Source organism: Diplotaxodon limnothrissa, linkage group LG18 (genome assembly GCF_057381915.1).
Source record: "Diplotaxodon limnothrissa isolate DT_005_m linkage group LG18, D_limnothrissa_male_GT1.1, whole genome shotgun sequence".
NCBI lineage: Eukaryota > Metazoa > Chordata > Actinopteri > Cichliformes > Cichlidae > Diplotaxodon > Diplotaxodon limnothrissa.
In genome coordinates this window covers 9,777,523-9,798,845 of record NC_140613.1, presented here as the reverse complement: position 1 = coordinate 9,798,845, position 21,323 = coordinate 9,777,523, and the positions used below count along the sequence as shown (strand labels likewise).

At 39.4% G+C, this 21,323-nt stretch overlaps 1 protein-coding gene across 1 annotated transcript in view; it reads right to left on the bottom strand.

The window, feature by feature from the left end:
• The window catches only part of st6galnac5a (ST6 (alpha-N-acetyl-neuraminyl-2,3-beta-galactosyl-1,3)-N-acetylgalactosaminide alpha-2,6-sialyltransferase 5a), a 73,626-nt gene that overhangs the window by 3,140 nt on the left and 49,163 nt on the right, over window positions 1–21,323 (bottom strand). The window contains exon 4 of the mRNA XM_085377156.1: window positions 6,837–6,944. Coding sequence (XP_085233282.1) covers window positions 6,837–6,944 — 108 coding nt within the window. The remainder of the gene's footprint in view (window positions 1–6,836; window positions 6,945–21,323) is intronic.

Sequence of the window (21,323 nt, the reverse complement as noted above, 5' to 3'; positions counted from 1 at the left end):
AAAAAAACAAAAAAACAAAAAAAATACTTTTAGAAATCTGGCCACTGTGTAAAAATCACAAGCCCCAAAATTGACTTACATTTTTTTTAAGAATCAATTTGTTTTTAGAAAGAAGTGTTCCTTTGGGAAAAAAAAAGGAAAGGTGGGCATTTTAAAAGCAGTCCATAAACAGCATGTAGCAGCAATTTAACAAAGTAAAAAAAAAATTCCCCTGCATCTTACGACTGAAAAAAGTTATATAACAGAAAAGGCAGCACTGAAGGAATAGTAAGGAATATTTTAATATTACAATTCATGCATTATTTATATTTGTTAGTTATTTATTAATGCTTTAGCGTTATATATTTATACACACACTTGAATGTCAATAAAGTGAATCTGACATGGCATTTGAGGTACACTTTTAAATTCTCAGTAGCATCGCATTCAGTAAAAATCGACTGACTGCAGTCATGATGTAAACTAAGAGACACGCTAAATATTGGCTTAGGCCAATGATTGCTCAAAGAAATGAAACAACAGCACACCCTCGTCGTTATTGTCTATATTGAATTTGTGCTAAAACCCAAAATAAAAAAAATATTCTTTAAGCAATCACAACCAAGGACAAAGATATACAGAACATTTTACAGTTTGTTCTTTTTTATTGAGAAATCTAATAAGATTTGTTCCCTGTTCAATAAAATCCCCCAATTAAAGCACAGGCTGAGACCAATGAGACGTGAGCTGTAATTCAAACCATTAAACTCTGCTAACAAGGCTGGTTAATTTGGTTGCCAGAATCAAGAGGGATTCACAAACTGCTGCATAACCCATACAGGGAGTGCAGAATTATTAGGCAAGTTGTATTTTTGAGGAATAATTTTATTATTGAACAACAACCATGTTCTCAATGAACCCAAAAAACTCATTAATATCAAAGCTGAATGTTTCTGGAAGTAGTTTTTAGTTTGTTTTTAGTTTTAGCTATTTTAGGGGGATATCTGTGTGTGCAGGTGACTATTACTGTGCATAATTATTAGGCAACTTAACAAAAAACAAATATATACCCATTTCAATCATTTATTTTTACCAGTGAAACCAATATAACATCTCCACATTCACAAATATACATTTCTGACATTCAAAAACAAAACAAAAACAAATCAGCGACCAATATAGCCACCTTTCTTTGCAAGGACACTCAAAAGCCTGCCATCCATGGATTCTGTCAGTGTTTTGATCTGTTCACCATCAACATTGCGTGCAGCAGCAACCACAGCCTCCCAGACACTGTTCAGAGAGGTGTACTGTTTTCCCTCCTTGTAAATCTCACATTTGATGATGGACCACAGGTTCTCAATGGGGTTCAGATCAGGTGAACAAGGTGGCCATGTCATTAGTTTTTCTTCTTTTATACCCTTTCTTGCCAGCCACGCTGTGGAGTACTTGGACGCGTGTGATGGAGCATTGTCCTGCATGAAAATCATGTTTTTCTTGAAGGATGCAGACTTCTTCCTGTACCACTGCTTGAAGAAGGTGTCTTCCAGAAACTGGCAGTAGGACTGGGAGTTGAACTTGACTCCATCCTCAACCCGAAAAGGCCCCACAAGCTCATCTTTGATGATACCAGCCCAAACCAGTACTCCACCTCCACCTTGCTGGAGCTCTCTGCCCTTTACCAATCCAGCCACGGGCCCATCCATCTGGCCCATCAAGACTCACTCTCATTTCATCAGTCCATAAAACCTTAGAAAAACCAGTCTTGAGATATTTCTTGGCCCAGTCTTGACGTTTCAGCTTGTGTGTCTTGTTCAGTGGTGGTCGTCTTTCAGCCTTTCTTACCTTGGCCATGTCTCTGAGTATTGCACACCTTGTGCTTTTGGGCACTCCAGTGATGTTGCAGCTCTGAAATATGGCCAAACTGGTGGCAAGTGGCATCTTGGCAGCTGCACGCTTGACTTTTCTCAGTTCATGGGCAGTTATTTTGTGCCTTGGTTTTTCCACACGCTTCTTGCGACCCTGTTGACTATTTTGAATGAAACGCTTGATTGTTCGATGATCACGCTTCAGAAGCTTTGCAATTTTGAGACTGCTGCATCCCTCTGCAAGATATCTCACTATTTTTGACTTTTCTGAGCCTGTCAAGTCCTTCTTTTGACCCACCATGCCAAAGGAAAGGACGTTGCCTAATAATTATGCACACCTGATATAGGGTGTTGATGTCATTAGACCACACCCCTTCTCATTACAGAGATGCACATCACCTAATATGCTTAATTGGTAGTAGGCTTTCGAGCCTATACAGCTTGGAGTAGGACAACATGCATGAAGAGGATGATGTGGACAAAATACTCATTTGCCTAATAATTCTGCACTCCCTGTAGTTCATTTCTCCTATAGAGGACCATCAGGATGAGAGCGCTTCTCTGAAAGTTCCCTGTACTGTGAATCTACAGTATTGATGCATTGATACACTTTTTTTAACATCTAATTTGGCTTGCATCTGTTGCATTTGCTAGAATTAATTTACTTCTTTCTATTAATGAATGAATTATTTAATAATTTTGCTGCAACGAAGAAAAATCTCAAAGTTGGAATAATTTATATGCTTCTTTACTATTTTAATTGCATAATTAGCCCTTAATAGGCTAATTAACTTAATTAATTAAAAATGCAATTACACAAAGTTTAACCTTTTTACATCCTTTCATCTTATGAAAAGTCAACACATCATAGAACAATGCTGTAATGTTCCTTATCACAGCGGTCCCCAACACCCGGGCCTCGGACCGGTACTGGTCCGTGAGTCGTTTGGTACCGGGCGCGAGAGTTGAGGCTCAGGTGTGAAATGTATGGCTTTCAGGGTTTTCAGCGTTATTTTGTTATCGTTTTTATCGTTAACTCGGTTTTCCTGGGTCTTTTCACGTGTGTTATGAATAAATCTTCTTTTTTTCGGCACCGGTACTAGTTTTATTTTCTTGTATTTATCCGTGACACCCTAAAGGCCGGTCCGTGAAAATATTGTCGGGCATAAACCGGTCCGTGGCGCAAAAAAGGTTAGGGACCGCTGCCTTATCAACAGAGGTGTGGACTCGAGTCACATGACTTGGACTCGAGTCAGACTCGAGTCATTACTTTTATGACTTTAGACTTGACTTGAAAAAATGTTCTCAGACTTGTGACTTGACTTGGACTTTTACACCAATGACCTGGGACTTGAATTGGACTTGAACCGGTTTACTTGAAAAGACTTGATATTTCACCCCAAATATAAAATTTAACATGCATATTATATAGAGATTGAAAATGTGACGTCATTCAGGGGTAAAACCGCAAAGGATTCTGGGAACTCGTGGCAAGAGGTACTAGCGCACGCAGGCTTTCAATTGAAATCAGTCACACAGCGATAAAAAGAAACACAAAAATGTCAAGAAGCTGTTGTATTATTAACTGCAATAGCCGGTCGCATGACAGCCATGGGAAGCCGACGGGTAAAGAGATCGGTTGTTATCGGATTACGTCGTTGAAGAGAAATTGTTCGAGCCATGTTTCCGAAGTAACAAAGACGCGACGGATGGCCTGGATTGCAGCCATTCAAAGACCAAATATAACATCCCAGAACACTCCAGCTCACATGTTAGTCTGCTCCAAGCATTTCCACAAAGGTCAGAGTTTTGTAGTAGTTAATACGTCATTTTCATAACATAATTAGTGATATAGGTTACAAGCAAGTCTGGCGCTGAACAGAAATGGTCGCGCTATGCTCCTTTGTTTATTGTGCATAAATAGTGAATTGTCCTGACACAATATTGCGTTTCTCCTCTGTTATTATGGTACATTGACAAAAACATATACTTTTATTCACAGGATAAAACAGTTGTTTTGTATCACTAATTGCCCAGTGCGATTACAACATACAGTACTATTGTCACTGCTACATTTCTGTAACGCGTACCAGAAATTATTTCCACTACTAATTAATTACCCTTGAGCTCAAAGGTCCTATTAATAAACGGTTAACGAATGTGTATTTATGACGACAATTTGTGAGACTGGTAAACTTATGATACGTACGATGGTCTTTCGTTCTACACGGTGCATTTCAAGGTCCTGCACCCATCCGTCGGTAAACTGTACCTGGGCTTGTTGCAGTGACCTGAAGTTACTAAACTTTCATGAGTGTATGCGCTCACTCCAACAACCGTATGATTATAAATATGCATATAAATATGCTACAATGAGATAGCTGACTTCATCTAACTAGCAAATGTTGTCCAGGCTACGTTGGTGATACAGTTTTTTTTAATGTGTATGATATTTTTTGTCATGCGATTTTAAAGCTGGTCCTACAACCACATCCAAGAATAACATGCAGCTTATCTCAGAACCGTTGGTGAAAATTATCCTTGGAGCTAGGTTTAATTGAGCTGCATTTTAAAGAGGTGCAATTTCACAATTTGTGTATATTTTCTAAGTTCACTATTTTGTCATGTGTTGAGAAAAATACAGATTTAAAAATTACATGGTCTAATATTTACATTTAGCATAACTGCAACATTCTTTTTTCGTTTTTTTTTTTTTAAAGACTCGAAAGGACTTGAAATTCAAAATTTCAGACTTGTGACTTTACTCGGACTTTTACACCAGTGACTTGAGACTCGACTCTGACTTGCCTGACATTACTTGAGACTTGACTTGAGACTTGAGGATAAAGACTTGAGACTTACTTGAGACTTGCAAAACAATGACTTGGTCCCACCTCTGCTTATCAACAATAACAAACAATGTTGTTAAACACTGTTTAAAAGAGTCCCCGATTTTCTTTAATTGGAACTTTCAAGAAGAGCGATTTAAAAACGTAAAGTCTGAATCTTATCTGCTTCAGGCTAAAATTTTATTCTAAACTACTGCACTGAATCGAGATTGCTGTCTGACAGCAGAAACAGTCAGATGCTGCATTTTAGTGACACCGGCACTATCTGCCACTTTGCTAGGTTAACCTCTTTAGCTGCTTATTAACACAAATATCTACAAAGCAAATCACATGGCAGAAACTCAATGAAATTAGGCATGTAGACATGGTCAAGAGGAGAATGCAAAGACTGCTTTGAGCTGATAGTAAGGGAGCAGTAACTGAACTCCTTACAACCAAAGTATGCAGAACAGCATCTCTGAATGCACCACACATCAAACCTTGAAGCCGATGGGCTACAGCAGCGAAAGCCCACAGTGGGTGCCAATCCTGCCTGCTGATAAGAATAACCCGAGGCTACAGCTCATATGAGCTCACCAAAACTGAATGACAGAAGACTGAAAAAATGTTGCCTCGATTTCTTGATTTTTGGATGGTAGGGTCAAATGTGGCATAAACAACATGAAAGAACAGACACATCCTGCCTTGTACTCTCAGTGATGGTGGTGGTGAGGTGGTGTAATGTTATGGTGGATCTTTTCTCTCCATAGTTTGTGCCTCTTGGTACCAAGTGAGCATTGTTTAAATGGCACGGGCTACGTGAGTATTGTTGGGATAGTCATCCCGTTATGACCACGGTGTTACCATGGCTGCTTCCAGCAGGATATTTGAGTTTGAGCTGAAATCAACTCAGACTGGTTTCTTTAAAATGGCAGTGAGTTCACTGCACTCAAATGGCATCTATAGTCACTAAATCTCACTCCAATAGAGCACCTGTGGGATGTAGTGGATGTGGGAGATTCTCATCATGGATATACGGCTGACAAATCTGCTGATGCTGTGTGATGCTGTCATGTCAATATCTCAGAGGAACCGTGTTGAGTCTATGCCCAAAGAAAAAGCCAGTTCTGAAGAAAGAAAAGCAAGTGTTTAGTCAGTATATACTGAAAGTACACGGTCCTCATAAGATGGCAATATATAGTTCTGCTTGTCAACAAAATGACTTCTTATCATCTAATCAGCATTATAGTACATGCATTAACCTGACCTAACAAAAAGCATCTCTCAAACAGAAATCACTCTGGTAAAATATGCCTGCCTTCAGGATACACATGAGGCATTATCCCTCATGCACGCATGTTCCAGTTCATCGCTGGGTGCTCTTGTATTTGCATACTGAATAATACAGAACATGTGGAGGACAAAAACATTCGGATTTTAAATGCAATAAAGCAATGCAGCTTTTCAGTTGTCTGTATTCAGAGTTCACGACCAATGTGTGCTTTCCCAGCCTCGGGACCAGATAATCCATTGTGTGTCGGTCAATTATTGGATATTTTTATTGATGCCACACTGCAGCGAATGAAAAAGTAAAAAGCTTGTTGTGGGGATATTGAATGGTGCAGAAAACAAACCAAATGTATCAGCACAAAAAGGTAGACAAAGCCAGAAAAAGCAAAGGGAGGCATGACTCAAGCTTTAATGCAATAGCAGGGAATTTGACCAGGCACTTTGTATTAGTGAAAATCCTTTCACTGTCGTTTTTCCCCCATCTGAAATTGTACATTGTATTTGGATGATTAGTATAAATCTAACACCTCTGTTAACAGGCACTGGCTCTATAATAATGTTTCTGAAACAGAAGAAAACCCAGGACTCTGTCTTTTCTTTCAACATTATGAATACTTGTCAGTTTACTGAATTATTATGTACTAATACACAAGCAATTTAAGTATTCCAAAACCCTCTCCAGCCACACTGAAATTTCATTTTCAGCTGTCTTAATATATTTAGTTTTAATCTTTCTTATCAAGCGGCTGTGCTGCTATGAATTCATATTTGAAGTTACTGCATTTATGGCTCTCCTTTAAAAAAAATCTCAATGATGGTGCTTGCTGGTGGAGCTGGTGATGATCTTTGACTTTCAGCTCCACTGTCTCACCTGCAGAAGTCAGGCGCCACCATGCCATAGACATTGATCCTATCACACAGCTCCAGGGCGATGGTCATAGTGAACCAGCCGGTGCTCAGCCAGGTCTTCGATATTTTCCTGCAGAGGAAAGGAGGAGGATGTAGGGGGTGAAAGAAGATAGTTAGATGGATTTAATGCATGGGAGACCACAAGGATGAAAACTGAAAAACTTGGATAGATCATTAGAAAATCTCACATTGGCGTATTAGGGCAGAATAAAGATCTCTCTAAATCCTGAGGTCGATATTCCTGGCTGCAAGATCATTCAAGTTCCCCCACAGCTTCATTAAAATACAAATCCATCTTATGCATCGACTGGTACAAATGAACCCTGTCAAATAATCAAATCCTTAATCAGAAAAGAGCCTTGCTCTGCATGAAGTGTCGATAGTTGGATGACATACCTTCAGCATGCAGAACGATGTGCCTGCTTTCAGGAAGAAAAGAGCTGACCGCTAATCAGACATGATGTTATGAAAAAAACTAAATGAAATATTAACATTGTACTTAAAAAAATCTAAATGTGCTCCAACATGTACTCCATCACAGGACTGGAAAAAAAAATGCTGCCTTACTATCATACTTTTTAAAATAATTCCTTGTTGGTTTTGTGTAGATTTGATGGTCTCCAGTGTACTGAAACTCGCAACACTTCTAGAGGTCAATGAAAACCTTTAAGTTACACCTGAAGATGAAATGAAAATAAGCTTAATAATTTTGGTTCAATTTTCAAATGAAGTTTACAATATCGCTGCACTGACATGTTTATAGAGCAGTGCTTTTCATTTAGATTCTAGTATAAAAGCACAGCAGATCTTTGGAAATGACCTTTGGATGCTGATTAAATAAATTCATTCAAACAAAAATATCCCAACAGAGCATGAAGCCCAGCTACTTTGGTGAACCTTCGACTAGAGGTCTGCATTCCCGCGGCTGTCCCGCGGGAGCCGCGGGACCCGACCAGATTTCTTGCGGCGCGGGAATAAATTTCCAAATAAAATGCGGTAGCGGTCGGTAACTCTGGTGTAATTTGAACGGGAGCGGGCGGTCTGAAAATATAGCGTGCCCGACATTTTTTCGGAACAGCATATCTGTGATTTCCTCATTCTAATTGAGCACTGGTACAGCCAGTGCTCACGCCTGTTACATGCACTGAGCGCATGGATCAGTGCTTTTTGCACGTGCATTTTACTTGCACAGTCTGTGACTCTGTGCGCGCATCACCTGCATCAGAGCGCGCTTTACCAACATGGCAGAGCAAACTGAAGATGCAATTTCCTTGAAGGACGTTCAGCTGGGATTAGACAACGGTCAGTTTACTTTAAGGAAACCCACATCAGGCAAGTCTGATGTATGGGAGTCTTTTTCATGCGTCATAGACGCAAATGGAAAAAAATTACCCTTTGTACAATGCGATAAATGCCTCAAAGTTTTACCCTTTTGCAGTCACAAGACTGGAACCTCAGGTTTAAGGCGGCACTCATGTCCCATCACAAAGGGGCAAACAAAACTGGCATTTACTAAATCTTTGCTGGTGCCAGAGAAGTTTAAAAAAGAAACCAGAGACAAATGTGTTCAGTTTGTTTGCCAAGACATTCGACCGTATGATACCATCTCTGGAAAAGGCTTCACACAGCTGGCCCAACATTTGGTCGACACAGCAGCAAGAATAGGAAAATTCGATGTCTGTGAGATACTACCACACCCCACAACGGTGTCAAGAAATGTTGAAATGAGGGCTCAGAGTCTACGTAAACATGTTGTGGAGGAAATCACTGCAACAATATCGAAGTTTGGATGCGCTGTTACAGCAGACATATGGACAGAAACATATCGAAAAACGTCCTTTTTGTCTGCAACCATCCATTACGTTAATGAGCAATCTGAGCTACATTCAAGAGTGCTTTTTGCTGCCCCTTTTGACCCGAGCACCTCAAAGACAGGTGAAAACATTCGAAGGCACCTGCTGCAGAATCTCAGAGTGTTTGGCATTGATGCGACAGACATGGGCAAAAAGATTATTTTTGTCACAGATCGTGGAGCCAACATGATCAGTGCCTTACGAGAATACACGAGGCTAAACTGCACAGCGCACATACTAAACGTGACTCTCTCCAGTGCGTTTGGTACTGCCATAATCGAAAAGTCTCCAGAGATCGCTAGCCTTCTGACTGATGTTAAAAAGTTGGTTACATATTTCAAACACTCAGGACAGCAGGGCAAGCTTAAAAAGTCACTGAAACAATCCATAGAGACACGATGGAACTCTAACTTTGACATGTTAAATTCTGTCTTGGAACAGTACGAAGACATTGCATCTGTGCTGACTGAGAGCAATAATTATGACAAGATCGGACGCATTAGCATCAGTACTCTTAAGTTACTAGTATCATTCCTAAAACCCTTCAAAGAGGCAACTGACGACTTGGAAACTGATAACACAGCTCCCAGTGCCTCACTTGTTCTTCCGTGGTCTGTGCGATTAATTGAGCACTGTACATCAGCCACAAAAGACCCTCTGCTCTCTGAAATTGCAACCGTCTGTGTAACACGGCTGAAAGAATTACTGTCAGCAGACAGCACTTCATCCCATTCTGTTCACATGCTTTATAAAATAGCAACCTTTCTGACACCAAATCTGCGAGGTCTGAGAATGTTAGATGAAAGAGGGCGACAGAATGTGATACAGGGAGTCAAGGAGATGATCGAAGATTTAAAGTTTGATCATGCACATGATGAGGATGTTGAACCAACACCTGCCAAAAGGCCTACTGTTCTTCATAAATTTTCAGATTGGGAGGAAGAGGAAGAATCATGTGGATCAAAATCACTAGATGTTCAGATTCAGGAGTACAGGACCATGAAACTTGAATTATCAAGTCAACAAAACATTTTGCAGTGGTGGAATTCCAACAGTTCCCAGTTCCCTGCCCTGAGCAACCTTGCAAGATTTGTCCTCTGCATCCCGGCAACGAGTGCACCTTCCGAGAGAGCATTCAGCCTTTGTGGTCGGATTTTGGAGGAGAGACGTTCAGTACTGAAACCCTCATCAGTCAGTGACATTCTTTTCCTGCATGGAAATTTAAAATAATTTGGATTTTTTAAGTAAGTTTCGTTCATTTGATTAATAGTTTATAATTTTGAGATGTCGTTTATTGTTGTATTTATATATGCATATTTTCTTTTGTAGGAGAGACCTTGAATTCGACATTGGGACATTTTTTCGTTAAACTGATAGTTTAAACAACCATTTAATTTCGCAGTGGCCAACTATTTTGTTCTTTTGTTTACAATTTTAAGTGACTTTTTTTTTTTTCGCGACACTTTCCCTACTGTGTTGACAGAAAAATGTTACGTTTGTATTTTACATAAAAATAACAAGTAGGCCACAATGCTGTATTCGTTTTTATTTATTTTATTTTTGCAACACGTTTTCCATGTTAAAAGATAAATGTTGCATGTTGACAGATAAATGCATCTTGTTTAAGAAAAATAAATACAATCATTGCACAACCTGCAGTTTTATCTGTTATCTCTATTTTTTGGTGGTACCCCATTTAAATGTGAGATTTTGGAAACCAGATCTAAATTTAGCGGGAACGGTCGGGTCGGGTAGAAAATTATTCTAAGCGGGCAGCGGGTGAACAAAGACTGAATATACAGCGGGAGCGGTCGGGTGCGGTACAAAACCTTGCGGGAGCGGGCGGGAGCGGGACTAAAAAAACATTCCCGCGCAGACCTCTACCTTCGACCTTTGCCCTTGTACACTGCAACTATGAAAAATATTCAAAAGTAACAAAATTCCCATCGACCTCAGCTATAGCTGAACAAACCTCATTTAGGAAAAACAAACACAACCCCAGTTATTTGTTTGCTGTTGTGTGGCATGAATCATTTACCTTCTTGCAAATTGTTCTTGGCTCTTTTTATTTTTGATTAATAATGAAACTAAAAATCTGTTTAGCTGCGGTATGAAGCATGTGTTTTTCAGCTTCTGAAGGATTTCAACACAGGAAAAGGCCTGAGAATGACCCTGCTAACCTAAAGGCAAAGTACCAAAGCGGTCTTGGGAGGAAAACTGTACCCAAGTTTCACTGTGACCAAGTGCTTCCTCACAGCGTTACCAGCATGGTCTCATTTTCACAGTATAGTAGCAACAAAACCTCACAATGATACTGATCTCCAGCTCGCTGGCCTGCAGCCACAGCTGTAATCCCTTCCAACTAAAATTCATGCAGATGAGTTGAGCTGCGGTGGTCCAAAAACATTTTGCAAAAATCAGAATTCATCAAATCAACTTATGAAAATTTATTAGAAAATGCATCATAGCTCCCTCGTACACACTGTGAAGTGATTCAAATATGAGCTGATGTAGCAGGTTTGTGCTACAGCACAATTGAATCCTTAAGCTGAATTAGACTCAAATGTGGTTCTCATCGAGCTTCCCCTGCTGAACAGCTGAACTATCCTAATGGGAACTGTTATTGGTAACCAGTGGATGCATTAATCTCTCAGTGTTTGATGCACTTTTAGATGGCTTTTGGTAAATAAACACTGCAACTTTTACTGAAGCTTTATGAGAAAAAAATAAATGGAGCACAGTGAATGAGGCAAAATGTGGTCTAACTAATGCATTAAATGCTTTTCCTCTTTCATAATTCAAAGTTCAACACAACTACAAAGGGCAGGCATAAGAGGAAACTATAAAGACACGCAACCTCTAATGTATGCATAATTTTGGCAGATGAAACAAAGCTAAGAAAACCTTATGGTGAAAATGAGTCAGCTGAGGATACACCGACTTTGTCTGATGTTCTTAGGCAATTTGTTTCGCATAATGTCACCATTAATTTTAGATTTCAAAACAAGTTTAGCCTGCATATTGCATTTATACAATGCTCTGGTGATAAAAACAACAATTCCAGCTCTGGTGGAGTCACGTGTACTCAATGCAAGTAGGGAGATGATGGGATAAAAAGTGAATTGTTTTGACAGTAAATGCTAATGTCAACATATTGCTGACCGCAGGTGTGGTTTTTGCTATGATAACCAACTTGGTTTAGCCTGCTAATAATTTAGTAATTAACACCAATTAAAAAGTAAAGCCACAGATGGATTAGTGAACATGCCAACAAGGCTGGCCTTTACCCGCCATGACATCACTACAAGGAGATGCAGAACGCAAAAGTACAAAGCAAAGCAAGGAAACTACTCCATAAGATTACATAAAAATATGTAAAACAAAGAAAGTTTGTTTCCAGTCAGTATAACTGAAGTCCTACTCAGAGATGATGGGTTCCCAGGCTTTCTGCTTCAGTTTCTGAGTGTGCTTATATAAAAGAGGCAGTCTCGTCATGCGACTCTTCTTCTGCAGAAAATGGGCCAACAAAGTGCCACCTACTCCAGTTTGAGACATTGCAAGAGGTCTTATAAAGAATATAAAAATATATATAAAATGTGAACGACATACTGGCGCTGCAAATAAGGCAAGAGGGGAATACCGACATAAACATCTAATCTTGTGAATTCAGCGTTTCATTTATTTGTTTACCGCTTATTCTGAGCTCCAAGGTTTTCGTCTAATGTGACATCTGCACAGGTGTGAAACATCAAACATAACAGACTACTTGAGAAGCTCCATTCCATAATGAGGGATACACAGAAACCACTGTGCTGGTTTAATATTCCCAGTGATAAATAGCCTATAATTAGACTGATCAATTACCTGCAATATCTGCAAGTTGGCAGCAAATTTGCACCATGAATATCCATCCATCCATCCATTCGCTTCCGCTTATCCTTTTCAGGGTTGCGGGTGGTGCTGGAGCCTATCCCAGCTGTCACAGGGCAAGAGGCGGGGTACACCCTGGACAGGTCGCCAGTCTGTCGCAGGGCTAACACATAGAGACAGACAACCATTCACACTCACATTCACTCACGCATTCCCACCTATGGGCAATTTTGGATTAATCAATTAAACTATCCCCCACCATGAATATATTTACTTATATTTATTTATATATTTATATTTACACGTCAACTGCATCACCAACTCAATGCAGGCAAATACCCAGTCAAAGAAAGGAATCCATCTCCCACTCACTGCCTGCAGTCAGGAAAAGAATGAGTGAAAATGTGGCATTTACACACAATATTAAAGTGAAGCTCTGAACATAACCTGCTCCGGAGCCATTATGTGTTCAGCATAAGTTACCATAGTGATCCAGCCAGGTAAAAAGGGATGCACCGTTGTGACACTGAAAACTCTGGCCCATTAATCTCTCTTTATAGAACACCCCTCAGGCAGAGTCACAAAACCTAAAAAAACAGAAGCAAAATGACACAAAACATCTGCAAACATATAGTAAAAGCTCTAGGAGATGCATAACGATAAAACAACTTTGCTGTATGGTTTGTGGTCATTTACAGTATGTGTCTCTTTAAGTTTTTGATGTCTTACTCCACTGTAGGAGATTTGGGGGTCTTTTACTTGTGTAGCCACAGGGCTCTGTTTCTCATCTTGGCTCAGATTTTGTCCTAGTGACAGTTTGAATGCAGAGTTTCTACCATTTCATCACTTCTGAAAACTTTCCCTCAACATCACATGCATCAACTTCTCCGCAGTGCTTCAAAAAATCCCAATCATCAAAGTGACAATGACCGTGAATGTCAACCACATCTGGTGCGATTTAGTTATGCACACATTGCGATCATTATACTGAACCAACAGGATGCTACACGGTAAAGGTGTCAAAAAATTTTCTGCACTCGTTCCTTTGATTCTTTTCCAAGCACAGTTCATTATAGTTTTAAAATGATGCGGCGGAGGAAAAGTGAGCAGGTTCATATTCAAACTCTTGCTTGAGAGCACTTTGATAGCATGTGTTCCTTATCTCCCGACCGGCCTCATCACCCTGCTGCTTCTCAAAGCTTGTTACTCCTTCTTGTCTGTTCCCACACATATGCATCAGCATCCGCAGCATCCGAGGCTTTAACTTGGCAAGACAGAGAAACAAAGCCTGGGCCCTGATAAGAAAAGTCTTGACAAGAACAACCAGGCAGGCATCTCGAAACTCTGCTCGCCTGCTGTTGATGAGGTGACACATTTGGAGTGGAGGGTTTACCTGGCTGTTTGAAAAGGTGTTCAGACCTTCTCTCCCTCGTTTTCTCACAGATACAACAGTGCAGGGAGATGGGGTGGGGTGGGCTTGTGGGGTATATGTCAAGCAAAAATGCTGAAAGAAAGCCCTCTTTAACACCTAAACTTTGAGCATTTCTCTTTCTTAGGAAAGTGGCAGAGAAATGTCTTCCTGGGAAGGCAATAAGGGAGCGAGGAAATGTTATCAGTGTTTAAAGTGTATGAGAAGGCATTATAGACAGCACCCTAGAGCGTACCTAAAAAGTTAAACCCTGCTGTTTTGTCATGGCAAGGCTTTAAGTCTATGCTTTGATGCATTTTTAGACAAGCTGTGGTCCAGTGTCGGTCAGACTTTGATGTAAAAAGAAACATCTCGGAGAGCTAAGGAGTAGACTGCTGTGAAATTTAAGGGAAATCTCGCCGAGGTCCGCACTGAAATAATTAATAAATCATTCAGAGATCTTCACTGGTTTTTTTAATTTTCATGAAAGATTCTGAAAGACAAAATCAACAAGAATGAGTGTTTAAAAGAAGGGATCCACTTCAAAATATTGTTTCAGGAACACAACAAAGAGTTGAAGGTGTTTATTTGGCTTGATATCAATCACCTATGAGACAACAGTCATCACTTCATTTCAGTTTTATTCATCTAGTACCAGCTAACCAGTCATTTGAATGTGACATATTATAAGGTAGTTGCAGTGAGGTTTCTTACTGTTAAAAAGGGAGTTTTTCCTTCCCGCTATTTGCCAAGTGCTTACTCAAAGGGGGTCGCTTGATTAATGGGGTATTCTCTGTGTTTTTGTAGGGCCTTTACCTTAAAATATAACGCGACTTGAGGCGGTTGTTGTTGTGATTTGGTGCCATATAAATAACATTGAATTGAGCCAGGCTCAGGGACAGCAGTCATCTTCTTGGACCAGTTGCAAAGTGAGAGGCAGGAAAACAAAGAAGCTTGCTTTTTCACAAAGAGCCAGGTAGATTTGGATTGTTGTTTTTCCCTTAAAAAAATAAAAATCATTCTAAAAACTACTTGTAAAATATTTTTCTTAGCTCTGTACAGACATTAAGATTTCACCAACGTCTGAAATATTTTGCCTTGCTACTTTTATCCTCCACAGTGGGAACTTTTGAAGATGCTCATTCGGTTAAATAAAAATAGCGGAGGACAAACATGCACTACAGCTACAGTAAATAGAGACTATAAACCCAGTCTTCGTTTGCTTTCTTCCTTCAAATCAAGCAAAAAAAAAACAACCTCTTCAGGTACAGCCGCTCCTTATTTCTCTGTGGTCCAATAAAGCTTTGTGTTTGCTGGAAAAACGCACCACAAAATGGATGTTGATTTAAAATGTGGTTGAACAATCCAGACCCACCAAATCAATCGGCCCACACTGGCCACAGTGTTATGAACAGTGACAACACCCTTTTGTGTGACTTGCTGCTTTATTAGAGTCTGTCCATGCAGCAGACAACGCTGTCGACCCAGTGATGCTATCGCAGAAGAAGCACAGGCTTCTCATTTTCTTTTAATTAAGACAGGACCCAGTTTGTCTGGAACATGCTGATTTGTTTTGATATGCAAACATGGCCACCGGGCTTTAATATAACAACAGCCCTGTCTCTCAAACACACACACACACACAGGCTTACATACACACAAGCTCTTCTTTTGCAAATTAGAAAACTTTGAGAGTTCAAAGCACAGCATTTTGGCACCAACCAATCTGTGGTGGATGTGTGGAGGTCTTAGTCAGAAGGCATGCAGCTAATCTCACTTAAGAAGTCTTCCTCATTTCCTTGTTTATGAACATGCTGATGAATAATGTGGTGTGAAATGTCAAGCTCTTAGCTTCAATGACTGTCTTTTAAAAGGACTTGAGGCAAGCTGTGAGTGGGACGACACATTTATCCCTGTGAAGGAGAGCAGTGCTGCTTCTCATGTTTACATGGTTTGGGATTGCAAATCCAGAAAAGGTACACATGTAGCTATAAGTTTAATTGCACGTTGAGCTTTCTTTTTTGAGTCTTAAAATCACATTTCTATATTTCAACATAAGATTTTGCTTTCCATTGCATTTCATTCCTAACAAGAGAAATGACTGTTAAATCTCTTTGGGGTGGATGGAGTTGGGTTTTTTAGTTATATTTGTGCAATTGTGGTCAGAAGTTTATGATCATGAATGTCATGGTAATTTGGGGTTTTTAATGATTTCCTAGATTTTTTATAGATGCTTGAAACTTTGTTACACACTAACATTAGGTTTCTGGAATGGTCGTCCCAAAGCCTCGACCTCAACCTTTTTAAAAATTTGTGGACTGCACTTAAAAGCCAGGTTGGTGCCAGGAAATCGAGGAAATTTGAATGAACTTCACCAGTTATGCCAAGCAGAGCTGGTCAAATATCCAGCCCAAACTATGTTAGGAACTTGCACCTTGCAAAGATGATTTTTATAGCCACCAAAAAGCTTTTAAGGGACATTTAACCAAATATTAGTGTGAGTGTATGGATATATTTGAGCTGTACTTTTGAGTCTGTGTGGATCAGAGAAGATTCTAAATAAATTCAAACTTGTGCATCCAATTCGGATTTTTAAAGCCAATACAGATGGTTGCTGTTTATTTTTCAACCCTGGGAAAAGAAAAGTTTAAAAAAATAATTAAAAGCCCCAAATGACCACAATGACTGACCACTGACTGCTACTATACATATATAGCAGCTATACTGTCTTTGAGCCTATTATTGTTATTACTGTGTGAAGGTCACATACAGGTATGATTTGCTGTTGTAAGTTCAAGCTGAAACATCTGTGAAGCATCATTATTTCATAACACTCCTATAAAGAAAAAGTATAAAAATATCTGAGTTCATTTTGTGTGTGCACACGGTTATTTATACCTGACACTTTCATCCTGAGTGATTGCAGTGTTTAGGGTTGATTACTAATTTAAACTCCTTCACTTTTTCTAGTCGCCTCTGTATCTACTTGACTTCCACATCACGTTCTGTCTGATCACAGTTTCTCTTGTATTTCGCTCTTTTTTATATCCATGGAAATGGCAGCAATAATGTGGCCTGAATATGTTTTGTTTGCAGTCTGCTTCCACATATAATCTTTTCCTACTACTGTACATTCCCCTCATTATATGTATTTTCTAATGTTCATTCCCTACAAGCAGCAAACCTGAATCCTCGCTTCAGTTTGGTGTTGGACTGTAAATTGACTTCAAGTTCAGACTTTAGACTGCACTCTTCAATTCTGTGAGAGCAGAAGTCTTTAAACAACGAAAATCTATGTAGAAATAGTGGAAATCTCCACACCGCATGCATTGATATGAGGCACATCACTTTTCTTCCATCAGTTTGTGTTGTTTGTTTGACCAATTACACCTTTATCTTGGTCATAATAGCTTAAGCATTCCTGTGACATTTCATGAGTCACAGCAAAGGTTTTGCAAAAGTCTTATCATCCAAAATAAGTGGAAACGTGTGGGTGTCTGCATGGCCTTTAAAGGTTACTTGGTTTGTAAATGTGTCCTATTCTTTTCATTTAGCAGGGAGCTTTTTCACTGCTGGGCCTGTTGAATATTCTCAAATTTTAGATCAAAAGATCACAGGTTCTTTGTTTTGGGCTCTTATTTCTAAAAAGGCATACAAATCTCAGTTTAAGCACGCTCTAAAAATATCACTTTTAACTTGTAACTTATAAATCTCAAATCAACTTAAATTTTTTTCCACTCACTGTTTTGTAAGTTCAACTTAGAAGATCTGTACTGTTACCTTAAATATCAGTTGCACTGATATGGGCTGTCACTGTTGCTCTTTCTTGCTCATTCAAAATGTCAATATCACTATTCTTGTCCAGTGATCTGTCAGGGCTCTGAGCCAATCAGCCTCGAGCCCGTGATCTTTACAGATCTGTCAATCTGCCTTTCAAGCTGTCTGTCATGTATCCCTCCTCTTTCCATCTCATCTGGCTTGCTATCTGCTGCCTGCTCTGTCTATTCTGCAACACCATCAAGAGAGAACACCCAACTTCTTGGTAGATCAAATGGTGGCAATGAAGGACAACACATCTTTGGTTGGCAAACAAGGATAAAGACTTAATTTAGGATTATATCGTCGCTGTAGCAAATAGCCTTGTTGATTTCTATAGGCTTTATCTGGCAGAGAACCCTATGTGGTAACTGTGAAAGACATCAAAATTGTCCTCCCCAAACCTCTCTGTGGTTGTAGAAGTATATGGAGTTGTCCCAGCCAGTCAGCAAAAATCAGGTGATGTGACAGGTAGTGACATAAATGCATCTTAACAATCTGAAGTTGCCTGGAGCATTTCAAACTTCAGTGTTCTTCTGGAATTTGGGAAATTCTGTTTTTCACCCCATCTACTCTTACATCACTGACCATAACATCGAAAGTAACAGTGGTAAATTTGACATATGATGTTTATGTAGTATTTCTAGAAATTAGTGAAACTTTATGCCATGAAAAGTGGTGGGACCGTATCGTCACCTAAAACTGGCAAGTCGATTTTCAGACATACATCAGATGCATTTAATAATTTAATTTAATATATTGGTATTAATTTTACTGTGAGTCGTATTACTGCTAATTGATTTAGTAATTTGAAATCTGTGACTTACTTAGTTTTGATTTAATTACTTCTTGTTATATTTAAAATTTATATCTATAATTTATTTTAATTTTTTTAGAAGATCCTCACTATTACTGTTAAAATGCACTCTTTTCTTTTGCAGCTGCTGCTCTGCTCTTTTATGGAAAGACGGAGACTGTTGTTGTGTCAGCCCGTCAAATACCATGCTTTAGGATAGCACAACCTATACTTAGGTGTATACACACGCTCAATCAAGTCTATGAAATTTCACCAAGTGACATGAAGTGGTTGCCTAGACGACCGGACAGGACTGTACTTTTATATTTGTGTTACATTTGTGAGCATTTTCAGTCAATAAAAATGTTCCTTTGAGTTTATAAGTTTTTCTTACATCTTTAACATATACACTTTGTAGAAAATATTTTACTTTAAATAACCGAGGAACCATTGAGGGTAATTTCCATGACCTTGATTAGCAACATAGAATTTTTTTAAAAGTCACAAACATAACATAACCAATAATGTCTCCCAATAACACTCTAGGGGTCAACTTTTTTATTTCAAAGTATGTAACATTATGTAGAAGTGTGTAGAATTGTGTAGCCACACAATGTTAGGTCATTTCCACGGGAATAACACTGTGGACAGATCTGCAGGCTTCATCTGCCAATCACTGGCAGATTTCTTGCAGCAGACCCTTTTATTTTGTTTTGGGAACCAGCGTAATGTTGCAGTAGAAGAAGGGGAGTTGGCCAGAAGGACAGAACTACAAAGGTCACCGCAGACCGTGTTTACAACCCAAACTGAAACACCTCTACATAACCTGCAGAAAACGTATTACAAGTCAAAACGTTGCTTTAAGATAAGCTCAAAGTTAAGTTTTGCTTCTGCTTACTGTAAATCCTGCTTAAGATCAAAACTGATCAAAAGTCAGCTTTATAAATGAGTCCCTTTCAGCTGTTCTTCACAGCTATGTAATTTGTCCACTGCTCCAGCTGTCTCCTTGCTCTCTGATGCACAGCTGCCCTGCTGTGGCTTTTCTCTTTTCCTTTTTTTGACCAATGTTCATAAGCCATCAAAGCGCGCTTCAATACGACTGCCAAGGTTTGATGTAAGATGCACTGTTAAAGGGATTCAACCTAGATCTTTTTGATAGGTGACCTATCTCAAATCATCATATTTTACACTGCAGCTAGCTCCAGCAGAAACCACAGTTGGGCTGTTAACAATTACCACAAAGCATCATGGGAACAGAAAACACAGACAAGGGAGAAAAAAGTTATTTCAAAAGCTAATTTGACTCTAATCACCAGTTAAGGCTCATTCTAGGAATTTACCAGAAAGGATGCAGAGGGACACCTGCTTCCCTTCTCTCTTCTGTATGTGTTATTAAAAACTGCAGGATGTGGCATCATCCTAAACCATATTAGTTCTCTTTACTGAAAAGGCATAACCCATAATTACAATTAAGCTTGCAGGGTTGCCGATTGCACGGTTGATTACCCAGAAGCTCTGCTTTTAATGCTGCGGCCACAGGCTCCCAGTTCTTAAATAACACGGGATTCATTTTCCAAATTAGATAAAATATTGCTTCATAAAGGTACGAGACATTTTGCATGCACAGAGCTTCTGTTAAATTTTTATCTCAAGCATTACAAAGATATACACTAATATATTAAGGCTTTATTTCTCTCTGCTTCCACGCTCCATGGAGCAGAAAGGACCTCGAATAATTCTCACTGATGTTAATGCCTGGTGCTAGAAAGGATGAGAAACTGTAAATACGAACAATAACAGAGAAAGCCTGCTCACTGTAAACATTTACCATGATTGTAGGCACAGATTCTGAAGGATTGATGTCTGAGCCATTCACCAAATCCTCTGCTCGGCGATTTCCCCCACGGCATCTATCTTAAGCTGAAGTCAGATTCAATCTCCGATGACACCCCAAACAAAGGCTCAGATAAAGCGACGGAGACACAAACAGTGTTTGTATGGGTGGGTTTTCATTAAGAGTTAATGGCCACAGGGCTGAGAACTCATCTCCGACTCATTAAAACGGAGTCCTTTAACACTGTTCATTTTGCAACTGAAACTCGGGGTAATTTTTAGGAGGCCATTAGGACACCACACAAAAGAAAGTGAAAGCTTGTTTTGTCACTTTCATTCCTTTCTTTACTACTTTAAAGTAGATCCCTCTGAGACCCATTCAAGTAGTTTTGTAAATAAATTACAATATCTGAGACTTCTTTATGCGAGAAACTTGCACGTTCATGTTTCCATGACATCCAGGTTTACTTGCTAAAGTCTGTTTTTCAAACACAACACGGATTATGAATGCAGAGGCATGCTTTGCAACCACCTACTCTTGTCCATTTAGTTTAAGGGTTTCCTGCAAGCATGGTAGGTACTGTATTATTAAATGCATAGCCATGGTTTGACAGACATATACACTTTTACAACACAAAAGAAGCTGACTTTCATACGGTGCTGGAATAAAAGAGACTATTTGGGAGAAGGCATATGGTATAGTTACTATAGACTATGTGCTCTGAATTGGATCAGGCCAGATTTATGGTCCCACTTTTGTTTCTCAGCCTACACAAAAATAAGGATTGTGGAAGTTCAAACAAGACGTGTTTATAGTCCTCAAACAGCATTGTCTGTGACTCAAATGTTATGTGTAGGTTGAAATCTGATTGG